This window comes from Dipodomys merriami, unplaced genomic scaffold (assembly GCF_024711535.1).
Source record: "Dipodomys merriami isolate MVZ:Mamm:240054 unplaced genomic scaffold, mDipMer1.0.p SCAF_20, whole genome shotgun sequence".
Lineage (NCBI taxonomy): Eukaryota > Metazoa > Chordata > Mammalia > Rodentia > Heteromyidae > Dipodomys > Dipodomys merriami.
In genome coordinates, this window is record NW_027203382.1 from 13281155 (window position 1) to 13298386 (window position 17232).

At 35.4% G+C, this 17232-nt stretch overlaps 1 protein-coding gene across 3 annotated transcripts in view; it reads right to left on the reverse strand.

The window, feature by feature from the left end:
* Positions 1 to 17232, reverse strand: part of Polr3g (RNA polymerase III subunit G) — a 24202-nt gene continuing 6970 nt past the window's right edge. For all 3 annotated transcript variants that reach the window (XM_070031110.1, XM_070031108.1, XM_070031109.1), the window contains exons 2-8: positions 15402 to 15551; positions 13619 to 13748; positions 10499 to 10555; positions 7428 to 7478; positions 6691 to 6773; positions 2878 to 3021; positions 1 to 1357 (exon numbers count right to left, since the gene is read on the reverse strand). In XM_070031110.1, coding sequence (XP_069887211.1) covers positions 1271 to 1357; positions 2878 to 3021; positions 6691 to 6773; positions 7428 to 7478; positions 10499 to 10555; positions 13619 to 13748; positions 15402 to 15518 — 669 coding nt within the window. In that variant the 5' untranslated portion in view covers positions 15519 to 15551 and the 3' untranslated portion in view covers positions 1 to 1270. The remainder of the gene's footprint in view (positions 1358 to 2877; positions 3022 to 6690; positions 6774 to 7427; positions 7479 to 10498; positions 10556 to 13618; positions 13749 to 15401; positions 15552 to 17232) is intronic.

The following is a 17232-nucleotide window of genomic DNA, read 5'->3' on the forward strand; positions in this document are numbered from 1 at the left end:
TACTTCATGAGGAAAACATTTATTTCTCAACATTGTTTTGTTACCTTTTAAGAGTGTGTGTGTCTGTGTGTAATCTGGTTAGTATTTAAACAATTTTTATAGGGAATTGTTTACAAATGGAGAAACTAAGGCACAGAAACAACCAAGCACAGTTTCAAGGTTGAATTTAGTATTATAGGTAAAAAGATAATGAAGGGTTCCAATTCTCTTCTCAGGTTAGAAAGTAATGGCTTCCAGTGGTAAAAGTAAATTTAACTTTCTTTTGGTAATACTAGCAAATCATTTTTTAAGTATATAACAAAAACTTCCTTGACTATATGAAGTTCCTTGAAAATCTTTGGCATTTTAAAGTCTTTGGAGGCTGAGGTGTCTGACATTTTCCCCCCCAAAATATAAAATAGCAGAGAAACTAGCTTGTAACTTAAAAAAGATCAGTCTTCATTTTGAAATGACCTGAGCTCATTCTGCATTGTTATATCAACAATGAATCCTGTGAAACATAATATGGGCCTCTTCACCAAGTTCACATGCAAACATTCTCCTGTGAAGTTCATACTTTACAATCTTATTTTCCAACCAGTACTTTCCTGTCCACACACATAAAGAACAGAATTAAATAGGATATAGTCTAACCTTTTATAAGCCCAATGATTTGCAGATGTCAGAGTTACTACAGTGAGACCATTAATGCATATATTGTAGGTCCCAAAGTTCTTCCCAAAGTCAAGTATGTCTAAAATGCACCCCATGTGAAAACCTCTGTGCTCACTGAGATGGTATTGTTTATCTTAAGTTGATATGTTTCCATGAATTTGTTTGCTATCACAAAACCTCTCATTTCCTAGGTGTGTAGGAAGAGCTCGGTGGGTTTATGTAGTATGACTCACTGTACTGATATAGAACATACCATGTAAAAGTATTTTCAAGTTTCTATGTTTTTAAAGTGCTCTGTGTGCTGAATTAGTAGAAATCCATTCTGAGTAGTAACTTTACAAAAAGATCAGCAGTTAATGGGTTTGTTCAAATATGAACACAGATAAAGAGATGTTAAAACTAAGAATGCATTAGCATACATACATAAAGATGGCAGAGGTGTTCAGGAGGAATGTCAGGATGCCAGACAATAAGGTATCTGGAGCATAAACAGTGATTCTACATGTTTTGATAATATTTGTCAGTTAAAACAGGAACACAAATAAGATATATAACTCATTCCTTATCAGAGATAAAACACAAATCAAGTTTCAAAGGCTTTTGAGATGTTTCTTGACTAATAGGTTGCTTCATCCATGTTGTCATCACTGTCTGCACCAAAATCATCTCCATTATCAAAGTAGGAGTTAATGTAGTCATTTTCCTAAGTGATAAGATAGATTTCTTAGTAAATAATGAGAAAAATTACTACTAGAAAACACATTGTAGATTGACCCATAATGTAGAAAAGCTAAATTTTACTCTTGAGAATGCTTATCAAATCCTCAATTCAATGGGAAATTATCACAAAATTTCAACTAATTACTAAAATGGGCACAGAGACTAAATCTAGAAAGGCTTTACTTTAATGGAACTCCATTTCTATTCCTCGCTCCTCCTCAAACTCAAAACATACCTCATTTCTCTAATAGGCTAGAGAGGATTTTTATTTTTAAATCAAGTGTAGTTTATATATAAACCCACTGATTTAAACCCACTGTCTTGAACGTTACTTTGCTCAAGAGTTCCTCACCTACTAGAATTCCCAGTTTATAGTGCTTTTGTGATAGAAAATCTTAATTTCAACAAAGATAGGTCCAGACTCAAGTAGACTTGAATATTCTGTCAACAGAATATTCCTAAAATAAGTGTAGCCTAGAATACTGGCTGCTAGAACCTAGCAGCATCAGCCCATCAGTGTAATCAATGGGAGTCTTAATAGTTGATAAAGGAAGAATCTTAAAAAGGAAAGTAAATCATTGAACAAATTATTAGCTGGCAAGTCATTTGGAAACAGATAAAAATGGATCCACAACCCTCTCTTTTTTTTTTCCCATGGTGGGGCCTGAACTCAGCCAGGGCGCTGTCCCTCAGCTCTTTAGCTGGAGGCTAGCGCTCTGCCACTTCCGACTTTTTCTGCTTATGTGGTGCTGAGGAATCGAACCCAAGGCCTCAGGCATGCAAGGCAAGCACTCTACTGCTAAGCCACCTTCCCAGCCCCCAAGTCCCTCTTTAAATCCACATCAATTTCAACAAAAGAATACAAAACAATATGTAAGAAAGAGTCACAGGAGGAGTAATTTGAAGTGAAGAAATGGTTCAGTCTGGTAAAAAAAAGCTGACATAGAATGTAGGCAAAGATGTTCAGAATGGACAGGAAACTCTTGGGAAGTGCTTAAAAGTCCCAAAGAGACCAACTAAGTTACCTTGCTCAAAAATACCTTGAATGACTACAGCTTAGAAATACACCCAAAACATGGAATCCAGCCCATCAGATACCTGAGGATGGATTACCAGTGTAGTCTTACAGAAATTCCAACATACTTTGGAATTTGAAACACATTGTCACTGCAGAGATTTTATTCCAGAACTATGAATTAGCCCTCTGTCAACTGTTGACATGCAATTTTGTTAATAAAGCTTAATTGCATTAATCTGATCAATTTCCATCATTCCTGGACTTTCACTTACAAAGATTTCTTTCAAGTTACTTTGTCTCCTTTATTATTTCAATGTTGTCTCAGTATGGAGTTCATGCTATCCTAAACTCAAGATCTGCACCCATCTTCCAAATGCTAGGATTGTAGACATGCTACGACCTCAGGAATGGTTTTTGTTTGCTGATTTTAGTTATAAACCATATTTGATTCCTTATTAGATAATTCCCAAAGTTAGCAACTTTACCTCCTCTTGCTCTTCTTCATCATACTCCTCCTGATCTGCAGCATCGTCATCGTCATCATCACCTTCTTTACTTTTCTCTTTGCTTCCTTCTTTCTCTTCATTTTCCTCATCTGATTTCTCACCATCACCTCTCTTCTCTAATTCCTGGTATAAACAAGTTTCATTAATTGATGTGGAAATTCTAGCCTTAGCTTCCCTGTCCCACTTGAAGAGTACACTGTTACAGATCACCTTCTAATCTCCCCTCCCCTCCACCTCCAGACACCACAACTAGTTAAAGCAAGAAAGGAAGAGGGCTCACTGTCCTGTCAGTACACTAGGATGTCCAATCTGCTGCTTAAACATTAGGTCTCAGGTAACACTGGAGATATTGGCTCTACTACCTAATGCCTTATTTTTATGACTTAGGCTAGGACCTAAAATATTTGGCATGATAGAGAGGAAACTTCAGACTGTTGTTTGGTTTTCCTTGTAGCATTAAAAAAAAGTAAAGAATATAATGTCTTAAAATATCTATGTTTTAGTTCGTAAGTGAGATTGTTGAAAACTACTATCAAATAACTCTGGGATAAAACTATCCGAGTGGCAGATGATCCGCCATCCCTCACTGCTTTACTTTCCAGTCCTAGAGGTCTTTGCCTCCTAAGTATAAAAACTTATTTTTCTTTCCTTCCTTCCTTCCACAAGCCATGCTTCCAGTCTTACTTTTGGCTGGTTATGCTGGAGAGGTTAAGAAGAAAAGACTAAGGAAAAAATCTACAGGAATTTTCTGCTTGGGCTGGCTTTGAGCTGCAATACTCCAGCTCTCAGCCGCTGGGATAGCTAATATTTTACCAGTATGAGCGACTAGCACCTGGCTGTTTTTTTATGTTTTAATAAAATCGTAAGTAAAAAGGCCTGAAACCTGTTTGTACACTTAAAATGGAATCATACTACTCCATTTATTTAACTTTATGCAAAGTACTCTCTGTATCTGAAAAAAAGTCATGCTATTTTAATTATTCCATAAATAGCAACAAAATTATTCAAATAGGTTTTGTCAAATATATAAATTTTGTAAATATCTAGACATCGATCTGTGTGTGTGTGTGAGAGAGAGAGAGAGTGGGGGAGGGAGTCTTAGTAGAGTTTGAATTCAGTGCCTTGTACTTGCTGGGCACACACACTAAAACTTGAGCTACACCCCAACCCTTTTTGCTTTTAGTTATTTTTCAAAGAGGGTTGTAATTATGCATGGGCCATCGTAGACAATGATGCTGTTAGTTATGACAGGTGTGCACCCAGATTTTTGCTTTTATTTATTTTTATTTTATATTTTACATTTTTTTGCTTTTTATTTGCTCTAAAAAACTTTTTGTCTAGGCTCACCTTGAACTGCAAGCATCTGGGTCTTAGCCACCAGAAGTCGCTAGGATTATAGGTGTGCCTATATAGGTGTGCATGCCTGTGGTAAAAATATTTTTTAAATACAGAATTCATCAGTGTGACCACAGAAAGTACTCATACTTCAAAAGTCATTAAAGGACTTATTTTCATTTCTACCACACAGATCCAAATCAAACCTAGAAATACTTGAAAAGACTGACAAAAACATTTATGATGTACCTTTCTTTATAATCCCTGAACTCACTTTGTTTCAAGATTTCGTTCCTTCTGCATTAAGATACGAAGTTTGGGCTATTCTACCTAGTACTCTCCATGTTCTCTTCAAGAGAGTTTACTGTCTAAACTGAGTATCCTATAGATTCAAGAAAAAAATACATGAAAAACTTTGCAAACAGTTAATTTCTGGGTAGGAAATAATTTTTTATCTCAAATACTACACAGGCACCATGTAGAGGTTCCCCTGTATGTCATGAAAAAATAAGAAGTTAGGGGTTGGGAAGATGGTTCAGTGGTAGAGTGCTTGCCTTGCATGCATGAGCCCCTGAGTTTGATTTCTCAGTATCACATAAGCAGAAAAAGCCGTAAGTGGCTCTGTGGTTCAAGTGGTAGAGCGCTAGCCTCGAGCTGAAGAGCTGAGGGATAGTGCCCAGGCCCGAGAAAAAAAGTCAGTATGCTAGCGCCCTGCTATCTAATTATTAATAAAATTTGACTACATGTTGTGACTTCTCTCCATCCATATTTTGTTCTAGTAAAAGCTGAAACTTCTTTTGCTGATGAACACTCACAGTCATGTGGAAAAAATTTTGCTCTATGGAATTTCCAAACTCACTGGGATTTCTAGATTGAAAATTTGTAGTTTTAATGGTATGAGTCCTGGGAAAGGTGTTAAATGTGTGCAATAAAAGAACACCATCCATTTTGAGGAGAAGCCCCACCCTGTGGTGCAGATTAGTTTTCTTTGAAGCATGCTACAAACATTTTAGGAAGCATTAAGTGTAGGCCTTCAGTACTATTGATCATTCCACCAGTTAAACCTGGTAGTTTTGAAATACTGCCTTTATGAACCCCCAAGAAATGATCCAAAAATTAAATAGTAAACCTAGGAGTTTCTACCACCAAATATCTGCCATTTTCGTCCAGTAAATAACTATTTAAACCTTTGATATCCTCATCAAAATTTTATGGATCAGAGCACCCACCTTTATTTGTTGTTCCAAACTCTTAAGGATTCATTGTATGGAAAGATCCCATCATGAGCTTGGCATAAACTTCTCAGTCAGTGTAGCTACTATCATCATCATGGTCATTAATGCACTAACAGTGGAAGGGACACTGGTGTGACTCACATGGGACAATGTGGCAGTAGCCCATTGCTTCATACAACGTACAAAACTACTGACTCACCAAGTCCATGTCTAGAAATGCACCCTTGTCATGTGAAATGACATACTTTAACAGTGAACTAGTAAAAGAAAAATGTACATCAGTGAAGCATTAGTTTAATAAACAATGCTCTTATTCATACTGGATAGCCTGAAAATGAGGCAACTTGATGGAGAAACCAAGTCCAAAATCGTTTATGAAAGGATAAAATGAAAATACAATAAAGTGTGATACCACCTTTTGTAATTTAAAAGGGAAAATTCTGCATCTGTTATACATATATATTCTTGAAAAGACATATAAAAGATTAGTAGAGGCTGTCTAAAACACAGAAATAAATGACTAGAAAAGGGACGGCAGGACATCCAACCGAACTTTATGTTGAATTTTTCTTTTTTTTTTTGTCGGCCATGGGGCCTGAACTCTGGGCCTGAGCACTGTCCCTCAGCTCTTCAGCTCAAGGCTAGCACTCTACCACTTGAGCCACAGTGTCACTTCTGGCTTTTTCTGCTTATGTGGTGCTGAGGAATCGAACCCAAGGCCTCATGCATGCGAGGCAAGCACTCTACCACTGAGCCACCTTCCCAGCCCCAACAGTGAATTTTTAAATAAGCTGTTTTTATAGGAATGATTCCCATAAGGTCTTCCATGACAGAATTTTCTATTCATAAGACATAAATCAACAACAAAAAAGCATTTAGAAGTATGTGACCACCAACATGAAGAAAAGTGAGAATTTCTTTCTAAGAACCACATTTTAAATATATATGGTTTTCAAGCTTTGTTCCACCCTGAATACTTGATTATGAGAGGAAAATGGGGATATGGTAGAGCCCTGTGGGATAAGTCAAGGTGCCAAGTCAGTGGCCAACAATAGGAATGATGCTCCACACCTCCAGCTACCAAAGTTCAAATCTTGTGCTAGGCTCTCTTCTGCCAAACCATATGCTTAGAAAGTATGAGAAGGTTGAAGAAAGTCATCAAAAAGAGGTGTGAAAATTTTACATTCTCCAATTCATTTGTATGGTAATAAGAAAACGTTACCTCTATTTTTTTCAACACATCTGCAGCATTAGTGAGTGAAGCCTCTTTGCCTGGATCTTTTGCCTTTTTGGATTTCAGGCCCACTGAAATAAAACCACGAGTTAACATATTTTATTCTATAACAGTAAATGTGATTATATTTCTGTGCCTTTTCATATTCTGTCCAGCACAATGATTGTCATAACAGAAGTATAATTTTCAGATTGAATTATTACTCTTCCCAAAGAATAAACTAAAGTATCACACCTCATCAATTTCCAATGAACATACGATAATCACTCATAGTCATAGACTTATTAGGTCTTGAAATTTGGTACTAGCAAAAGAAAAAAAATGTAAACATACACATTGGTATTTTTATACACAACATAAAGTTCTATTTTACCAGTTCCCCGATTTTACAATGTATTTCTTAATAACCCAGAAAATAACCAATATAATCATAAAAAATTTTCAAGTATGCAAAAATTGAAAATATGAAAATCATTGTAAGTTTCATAGCATTTCGTATTTCCAGTTTAAAAAGGTCAAATAAAGAAACAACCCCTCCAAATTAATAACAGCAACAAAAACTTTTTTTTTTTTTGCTGAAGAGCAAAACAATCAAAATGCTAGTTCTATTTTCAGAAAAAGTATTCAGAACACGCAGCCTAACTTTAGATGGACAGTTCTATAATTAATAGAATTTCAGCAACAACCTCTTCCTACCTGGATCACTATCACGTTAATCAATGTACCTTTTTTACAGTGTTTCCTTGGCAACATCTCTCTTGGGAGCCTTCTCCAATCTACATGTACAATGGAAATATAAAAATTTCAGTTTCCTTTGGGAGTCACTGATATTGTAAACAATGAAGACAGAACACAAGAAAAACTGGTAGAGCAAAGACAATGGAATTTCTTACTATCTGATTGTACAGTGGTATGTTTTTACCCACAAACAAATTAAGTTTATTAAAATTTTGGAAGGAGCAATCAAGTTTGTTGGAAATAATCTTAATGGGTTATTTTTGGGGACGTTAGCATAGTAACAACTTTTGTTAAATATTGTTTATTTCTTGAATACTTGGAATTGTGTAATCTGTCTGTGGTTGACATTATTTTATAACAAATTTTCTTTAAAAGTTAAAGTACATGGCCATAATACTAACACGTGAAGAGCAAGATTAAACAATTCTAATAATTAGCTGAAAACTAAAAATACAAATGGCAGTGGAAAATATACCAACCAAGGATTTTTTTTTTCCTGAAAGATTCCTAAATAATTTTTCTATGAAATTTCTTTAAGGAGATGGAAGTAAATTCAGGGTCTTAAACATGAAAGGCAAGAGTTGTACTGCTGAGCTACAATGCAGCCCCACATTCTTTTCATTTCTGCGTACAGAGATAAGTAGAAAACTGAATCTACATAAAAAATAGATTTAAAAAGATTGTTTCATAAAGAAATCTCAGTGTTTGCTCAAAACAGTTAAATTATAAGTTATTTTACATGTACTAATAAATTTTGCTTCAAATATATTTTAGTTTTTTTTAGCTACTAATAGATGACCATGAGGAAGAACATAAAGAAAATCATTCCAGAGTTGACTATTAATGATGTAGAATAAGAGAGAGATGAGATTTCTAAGGGGCCCCAACCTTATCAATGACCAGCAGCAAAATAATGAAATTCATTAAAATTTCTTTTTAAAAAGTTGGGGGCTTTTTAAAAAGAGGGAGCTGGGAAGATGGCTCAGTGGTAGTGCTTGCCTTGCATACATGAGGCCCTGGGTTCGATTCTTCAGCATCACATAAGCAGAAAAAGCCAGAAGTGGTCCTGTGGCTCAAGTGGTAGAGCGCTAGCCTTAGCTGAAGAGCTGAGGAACAGCGCCCAGGCCCAGACAGAGTTCAGGCCCCAACAACAACAACAAAAAAAACAAGTTGGGGAGGAGCTGTGCTCCAGTGACTGGTGCCTATAATCATAATCATAGCTACTCAGAAGACTGAGATCAAAGGATCAAGATTCAAAGCAGCCTGGGCAGGGGAAAAAGTCCCTGAGATTCTTAACTCCAATTAAACACCAAATGCCAGATGTGGAGCTGTGGTTCAAGTGGTAGAGCACCAGCTTTGACCATAAAAGTTCAAGGACAGCACCCAGACCCTAAGTACAAGCCCTAGGACCAACACACAGACACAGATACAGACACAGACAAAGACACACACACACACACACACACACACACACACACACACACACACACATACACACACACACACACACAAAGGTGGGGAGGATAAGAAAGTATAATATAGAAGGTCAAAGTACATTATATGCGTGTATGGAAATATCACAATGAAACTCCATTGTATAATACAAGCTCATAAAAATAACACAAAAACAAAATCTAACAACTATTTAATTAAAGGCCTTAAGATTAAGAAATATAGCAGAACAACTTCATCTGCAAAAATATTTGTGTTGTATATACTGATAAGTAAACATACAGCAGGACTGGGAAGGTGTCTCAGTGGTAGATTGCTTGCCTCACATGCATGGGTTTGATTCCTCAGCACCACATAAACAGAAAAAGCCGGAAGTGGTGCTGTGGCTCAAGTGGTAGAGCGCTAGCCTTGAGCTGAAGAGCTGAGGGACAGTTCCCAAACCCAGAGTTCAAGCCCCACGACCGACCAAAAAAAAAAAAAAAAAGTAGTAAACATACAGCAATTTAAAGTTATTAAAGAACTGTTAGTACTAAAATCACATCATAATAAATTTTTAAAAATAAACATTAAATAGGCAAGACTTTTCTTGTAAAAAACACAAGAAAGCACATGACATAAATGAATTTAATTAGGGTAGTTTCTATGAAAGCCAAAGAAGAGAGAAAAAGGAAAGTAAATTTAAATGAAGACACTCAAGTTCTGGCAATATTGGCAAATGGCCCTGTGATCACTTCATTTCCATGACAACTGGTGTGTGTGTGTGTGTGTGTGTGTGTGTGTGTTGTGTGTGTGTGTGTGTGTGTGTGTGTGTGTGTGTGTGTGTGTTGGTCCTGGTGTTTGAACTCCTAGTTTAAGCACTGTCCCTGAGCTTTTTTTGCTCAAGGCTAGTGCTCTACCAAATTGAGTCACAGTGCCACTTATGGCTTTTTCTGAGTAGTTCACTGGAGATAGTCTCATAGACTTTCTTGCCCAGGCTGGCTTCCAACCATGATCCTCAGATCTCAGCCTCCTAAATAGCTAGGATTACAGGTATGAGCTACCTGCACCTGGCCAGCAGTTGTTTTTGATCTACAAAGTGAATCAGCTGAATGAGATTTCCTCTACAACCTCCTCCACCTGGTCTATACCAAAGATAAAACTTTGAATGCTGAAAACAAAACTCTCAGGATGGTTCTATTAAAAAGGTATGTTAGAAATTAAAGCTAGTCCACAACTCTGTTTAAAAGCAAAATATATGAGCTTGGATTAAAATATCCTTAATATTAATAATTTGCTTTCTATTTAAAAGCTCTAAAATAATCCAGGAGTAAACAGGCACGTGTTTGGCTATATAACAAATTAAAATTGTGGCTAATGAAACTGAAAAGCCCAAAAGAGTTTGGCAAGACCTTGGTTTATAAAAAGCATTTTAAGAACATCCCATAAAATACTTCAGATCTTCTTTTGTTACATGATAGGAATCTTCCTTTCAGCTTCCAAAAGATTTACATTACCCAATTAATAACTACAGAAAAAAAAGCTAAACTTTGTTTTCCTGTAGTGAAAATAGATAAGTAGGGGGCAGGGAGATGGTCATTTGAAAGTATTTAACATTGTTTTATTCTACCTGGTATCCATTCTTCTTTGTATACCTTCATGTATCTTTTACTATACCTTTCAATATCTAGGGAAAAAAGCATAAAGTAGTCATTAGAAACATCAAAAATACACAGAAACTTAAGCCAGTCTTTAAAAATCATTGAAAATACCAGGTAACATCTATTTCACTTGCAGTGAGCTCCTAAAATTTGTATATGAGGTGTTCCTCAATTAACAAGTTCAATGACAATGACAAGCTTAAGAAGACAGCGTGAAACATCTGGGTTTGATAGAATAGTGAGCAAGGTCAACAACCTAAACTATTTTTCTTAATATAACAAGCTGTGAGAATATTCACGAAAGGCTAAAGTCAGATCAGGCATCCCAAAGTAGAGGAAGTTTCACTCAGCATTTATGTTTTTTCTTGTGAAAAGGTCCTCCTATTCCTAATCTTTAAACCTGATATAACTAATGTATACCAAGAACCTAATTGGGAATGGGAGGCTATTTGCTTACCGCCAGCACTCACTACACACATAATCATTTTGTTAGTTTCCTCAATGATCTCAGGATGAGAAAACGAAAAGAGTAATAGTAGAAAAGGCTGGACCTGTCTTGGCCATGAAAGAGCAAGCTACAAACCTTCTATGCCAACTTCTGAAAACTGCAATGACCTATGAGTGAGACAGAATCAGGAGAGCCATAATTGTGGTTCTTAAATTTGACTTGTGCATTCTGCCACAGAAACTCCCTTGAGGAGGGCCCTGACCCTTTTCCAAGCAGCCAAAGTTGGCAAGCAACACTGTCACACACAGTGTGAAAGCACTGTTCATCACCAAATGTGGCTTACAAGTTTAGCCACATTTAGTAAAACAAAGAATATACCTAAAAAATCAGGGACTTATTTATAAGCAAGACAGTGCTTCTAAGTAATTCAATCAAGTGTCTGAGAAAGATAACTAAAAACAAATAATAGAATAAATAGCAAAGAGAAAACTATTGGACATTTTACGAGGAAATTAAGAATAGCAATTCCAATTTTTATTTCATATTTTAGTGGTTTTTAAGGTAAATTTACCCAAAATAGGCAACTTTCTTTGACTGCAAGTGACTGCATGCACAAACCTAAAATACGCATTGTATTTCTGGATTCCAGGTTTCAAACACACCTTAATACTTGCCATTTCTTTTCTCACATTTGTGTCATTTAAATGATCCCAGGTTACAAATCCCTTTTTAATAGATTCTGTTTTTCTATTACCTATACTTTTAATTCCTCTTATCCTTTTTGAATCAAAATGCAACACTTTAAAAACCTTTGATGAGGCTGCGATGTAGTTGAGTGGTACAGTGCCTGGCTTGCGTAGGCCAAGTCTGCTCCTTATCACCACAGAAAGAAACAAGTAAATAAATGAATACAGTAAAAAAAACTTGGCTGGCTCACTGATTTTTCTGTAGTAGAGAACTTCTGTGTGTGTATGTGTGTGTGTGTGAGCACTTACATACATATATATGAATGTTATACGTTATGTTTAAACAAACTTTACTTTCAACCACAGCGTTTTTCTAAACATACTACATAAGGAAAAACAGACGAAGATGAACATTTCATGCTAATTTAATTGTATCAATTTGGAAAATTCTATTCAAATGATTTCTCCTGAAAGAAACAAAAGGAAGTGTTTCTATATATTTAAATGTGTAATTACACTGTTATCAAAGACAAAGTACACCTAATTCAGGTTCAAACCAACTACTCCCATAGGCCAAGAACATGTTCCTACTGACCCTGAATAAAAGACTTACACAAATGCTCAAATGATTTGATGTACTTCCAAATCAGACATGCACTTTAATTACCACACTGAGTTAGGAAATTATGCCCCATAACCTAGAGAGAACTAATTGTAAAGGAATAAAGTGTATACTGCACTACTGTTTTAGTAAGAAAACCTATATTAGTTCATCTGGTCCTATTTTTTTATATACAAAATCTTAAATTTCATTTCTAAACTCAAATATGCAAGATAATCATGAAAGTTTAAAAAAATCAGTATTGTTGAAGTAAAAGATCTCTTATGAAGCCATTATACTTCAAGTAGATATACTTGTAGATATACTCCAAAGATTAAATGAACTTGTCTAAATGCTTCTTATAAACAAATGTAATATCACTATGTAACTTTGACTTTTAGCCAATTCTAAATCTTTAGAGGGGAAAAAGCAAATGCATTTTTAATACTAATGGAATGAAATGATACTGTATGAATTTCTCATGTTTTAATGATGGTGTTTTGAGAACTCAAGGGTGATATTGATCCCTCTAATTTCAACAATGGAAGAAACTGAAAATCAATACAGTTCCATTGTGCTAAATGACTACTTGGGAGTTTAATTCCTTTAAAACCACCTCCCATTCCAGTCTGAGATTGTGGAATGTTCTCTAATTGTAATTTCTCCTTTCTGCTCTTAGAATCAGCAATGAATATGTGTTTCATATCGTCTATTACATCAAGTACATAAACAATAAAAACTCCAAGTTGTTAAAAAATGTAAACTAAATATTAAATAATCAGACATGAATTAAAATATATGTATACTTACAATAACTATAGCATTATAAATATGAACAAAAACTGGAAACAAATTTAAATCTAACACTAGAGATTGGTTACATATAATAATTTTATATTCATGTAATAGAATAAGTTATTAAAACTTAAGTATGAAGGGGATAATTATATTATAGAGTAAAAAAGGAAAGACATAAAGTAATATAGACCCAATATAGAAAAACACTGAAGAAAAAATCAGAATATACAAACATACATACATATATATAGCTACTTACTAGACATAGTAAATAAACCTGGGTTTATTTACTATTAGACATATTAGACATATTACTATTAGACATAGTTCTCATAATTTACATTAACTATGTATAACTTTTACTTTAAAAGGTTGTTTCAAAAATACCAAAAAGTCTAAAGTAGCTTTTATTAAATTAGCCATAATTTTTTTTCAAGTTGGATGGTCATCTCTAATTTAATCAAACTAATCAATATTAAATGATTACGTATCTTTTGCAAAAATATTGTTTCGCCTGCAGATAATAAACTACATTATCAAACAATCCAATACACACCTTGTTTTTCTTCAGGTGTTTCGATAAAATAAGGCATTCTCTTCACTGTTTCTCTCAATTCCTGTTTCAAGGCCAACATATAATCTTCATCTTCTCCTGTTTTCAGTGGCACTGGTTTATAATCTGTATCCTGTTTATTTAAATCAAAATACAAAGTTAATTTTCATAAATTAAACATTCTAATATCTTTCCATTTACATTTTACAAAAAGCCAGTGTAAATGAAAAACTTCGTTTTACCATCATTGAATTTTACAATCGGCTCAAAAGATATTGAGCTTCTGTAATCCATTTAACTTTATAAACCTTTTCCTAATTTACTCTGATTTTAGAAGTAGGGAAAATGAATAACTTTTCTATTGACTCTAATGTACACATTGGCAATCATTTTGCCATAGTATCTGTTGATCAAATGATTCCATACTTGAAAAAGTAAGGCAACCAAATGAGAAAAACTGCATTATTTCCTGCTAATTTCAATTAGTGGTGATGTTATGAGTGGGAATGGTCACATAAAAATAAATGAATGGCTCATGCCTGTAATCCTAGCTACTCAGGAGGCTGAGATCTGGCAATTCGAAGCCTGCCCAGGAAAGAAAGTCTGTGAAATTCTTATCTCCAATTAATCACAGAAAAAGCTGGAAGTAAATTGCTCCATGCTGGTCATGAATAAATAAATAAAGGCATCAATCTTGTAGCAAATGATTACTAAACTTGTATCAACCCAATATTCAATATCCTCTATCTCCTTCCAAGTATTATCAATATTTTCTCTTTTTACAATGAATTAAGACATGAATGGTTTATAAGCCACATAAAGATTAAAGGCCAAATGGGAGTTTTGGATTCAATATTTCTACATATATATGCAGGTATACACATGTGTAGACAAGAGGAGATACCCTGAGGAACTAGTCAAAACTCCTATACACATGGACCTTACATTCTGAGGAAGAAATATACAATGAATAAACCAATGTGGTGAGATTCAATTTTGTAGTTTACAAGTAACATGGCAGAGGAAGAATGACTAACAAGAGCCCAAGGAAGTTGGCAGTGGCTAGTCTACATAAAGAAAGTATACACGGCCTTTTAGAAAGTCATATTTGAGCAGAGGCGTGTACAAAACCAAGTAGCCATCCACACAAACACAGGAGCACAGAAAGTTCCAGACAGGAAACTTACAGAGATAAATGCCTGAGAGAGAAATAAAGTCAGCCTAGCTAGGACATGAAAAAGATTGTGGTGGGAAATGTCAGATGTCAGAAAGGCCAGAGAAGGAAGAACCTCTCAGATGGTAGTAAGGAACTTTACTTTTATCCCAAATGTAAAACAATACTATGTGCTAACATTACAATTGTTTTAGAAGTAATCTCACATATGGAGAAGAGCTAGTTTTGAAAAACTTCCAGTAATGTTATTCCTATACCTGAAATACTTGAATTTTTTAGGTTCCACCAAGTATGAAAATGGCTTATTATCTACAGTAAAAAGCAGACATCTAAGAGGAACACCTAGACTTTAGATACATATGCTCAGGACCTTCTACTGACATAAGTCCTTCAACAAAGGCTGAGTGAGTTGGTATGTTCCTGCTATCACAGACAGCTACCAGGGAAGTATATTCATTTACCTTCTTATACTTGAGTATATAACTCATGTATGTAACTTAAGTGTAAGAAAGAATAAGGTGGCATTTAATATTCAAGGCATATATAGAATTTTTAATTATCTCTGAAACATGAAAAAGTAAGCTGTGTGAAGTCAACTGTCAATGTACTTACAGGAAATAGTGGGGGTGGTTTCAAAACTACATCAGGTAGCTTTTCACCTCGGCCAAATCCAACAGCCTCAATATTAAAGGTATAAGCAGCACGTCCTCTTCCTTTATTCCCAGCCATCAGAAGTAGTTTCAGCAGGACAGCAGGCAAATCCTGAAAAACACAATTAATAATACAATTACTTCATCATATATAAAGAGACACCAACATTTAAGAGCTAAATGTACAACTCTACCTCGTATAAGGAGTGGACTCAAAATACTTTTGGAAACCAAGATGTGTAAAGAAATAAGTAACTATTGATAGTTGAATTGTTCATGTTCAGCCACATCTTCAGTGGAAGGCTGATTCTGGGTCTCCTCTGTGATACTGCCTGAATACCTACACAGCCAACTGGTGCAACTCTCTCCCTCCTTCTATGGTTTGGCAAGAGTATATCAGGTTCAGGAAAGCACAGTGGAAGAGAAGGAGGAATCTTGTCTGTAGCAACTTGAAAACCATCATTAACTATAAATACCCTAAATTTTTAAATGAGTTCTTCACCCTAGAATTTGAATGGTAGGAAGACTTCTTGAGTTCTAGTCCAACATCTTTCTCTCAAAATTGGGAACTGGACCAGTAAGACTATGAAGGGGTCTGTATTAGTCAGATTTGCATCCCTGTAAGATATACTTGAGAAAAATAACTGAAGTGAAGAAGGATTTATTTTTTTTCTCATGGTTTTGAAGGAGGTCCACTCTATTAAGACAAAGGGGGAATGGGGGAGCAGAGGAATTTATGTCATGGAAAGGCAACAGAAGGGGAAGCAGGCTGGGAATGATACACAGGCCCCAAAGACATGTTTTTCAGTGACCTACTTTCTCCAGCTAGTAGTTTCCAAATCCACACAAAACAGCATCATTCACTTGGTTCTAAGCTTTCAACACATGAGAGTGGGGATATATTTCAAGTTCAAACTACAGTATAGTCTATTCAAGACTCCCTTCACCAAAGAAGTTGAGAAAACCCCTGAAATTGTTCAACTAAAACTAAGATAAATTATGTAAACTTTGGGAACAGTAATTTTATCACATACTCAGGTCTTTCTATTGAACTTCTGAAATGTCTGAACTATGACTAATTGTATCAGTGGGCTCAGGTGGCAATGCACTTAAGGGGCTCTTTCAATGGAATTCTACATTCGAAAATTCTACATTCAAATGAGGCAATGACTGCAACAAATATCTCTTACAGTTTTCCTCCTAAGGATAATGCTGAACATCATGTAACTGTGACAGCCAAAGCCCAAGAGAGCAGTAGTTTGTCCTCAGAACCCCCGAAAAGAGAAGTAGGGGTTTGTTTGTTTTTTTCTGCTCACTTGGCTTAGTGTCATTTCCTATCAAACCACTTGTTCTGCATTCAAGATCACACAGGGTGAGTATCTCACTCAGCTGCTGCTCTTGTCACTGGATTGTCCTACCTGGACTAAAGATCATTGCTGTTACTCCTTTCAAATTTGCTAATTAATGATGAGGAACACCTCCTATGACTAACAACAGGCCACTTCTTTGGAATTTTATCATCTATCCTTGGAATGATCCAAAAGCCTAAAAGAATTCATATTTACTGTATCATAGAGCCAAGCTTCAAAATAACCAGTTCTCAACCCTGGATGCAATTGCCTAGGTAGCTTAAAAATTTAGAGCAATGGGTCTCGAAGAATGGTGTCTGCAACAGTATCACCCAGGAACTGGTTCAACATGTAAATTGTGGGATACCAGCACAGGCCTAAAGAACAAAAGGAAAAAAACCAAACAAACTCTGAGTCAGCTAGAATTTTCCTATAAAGTATGCA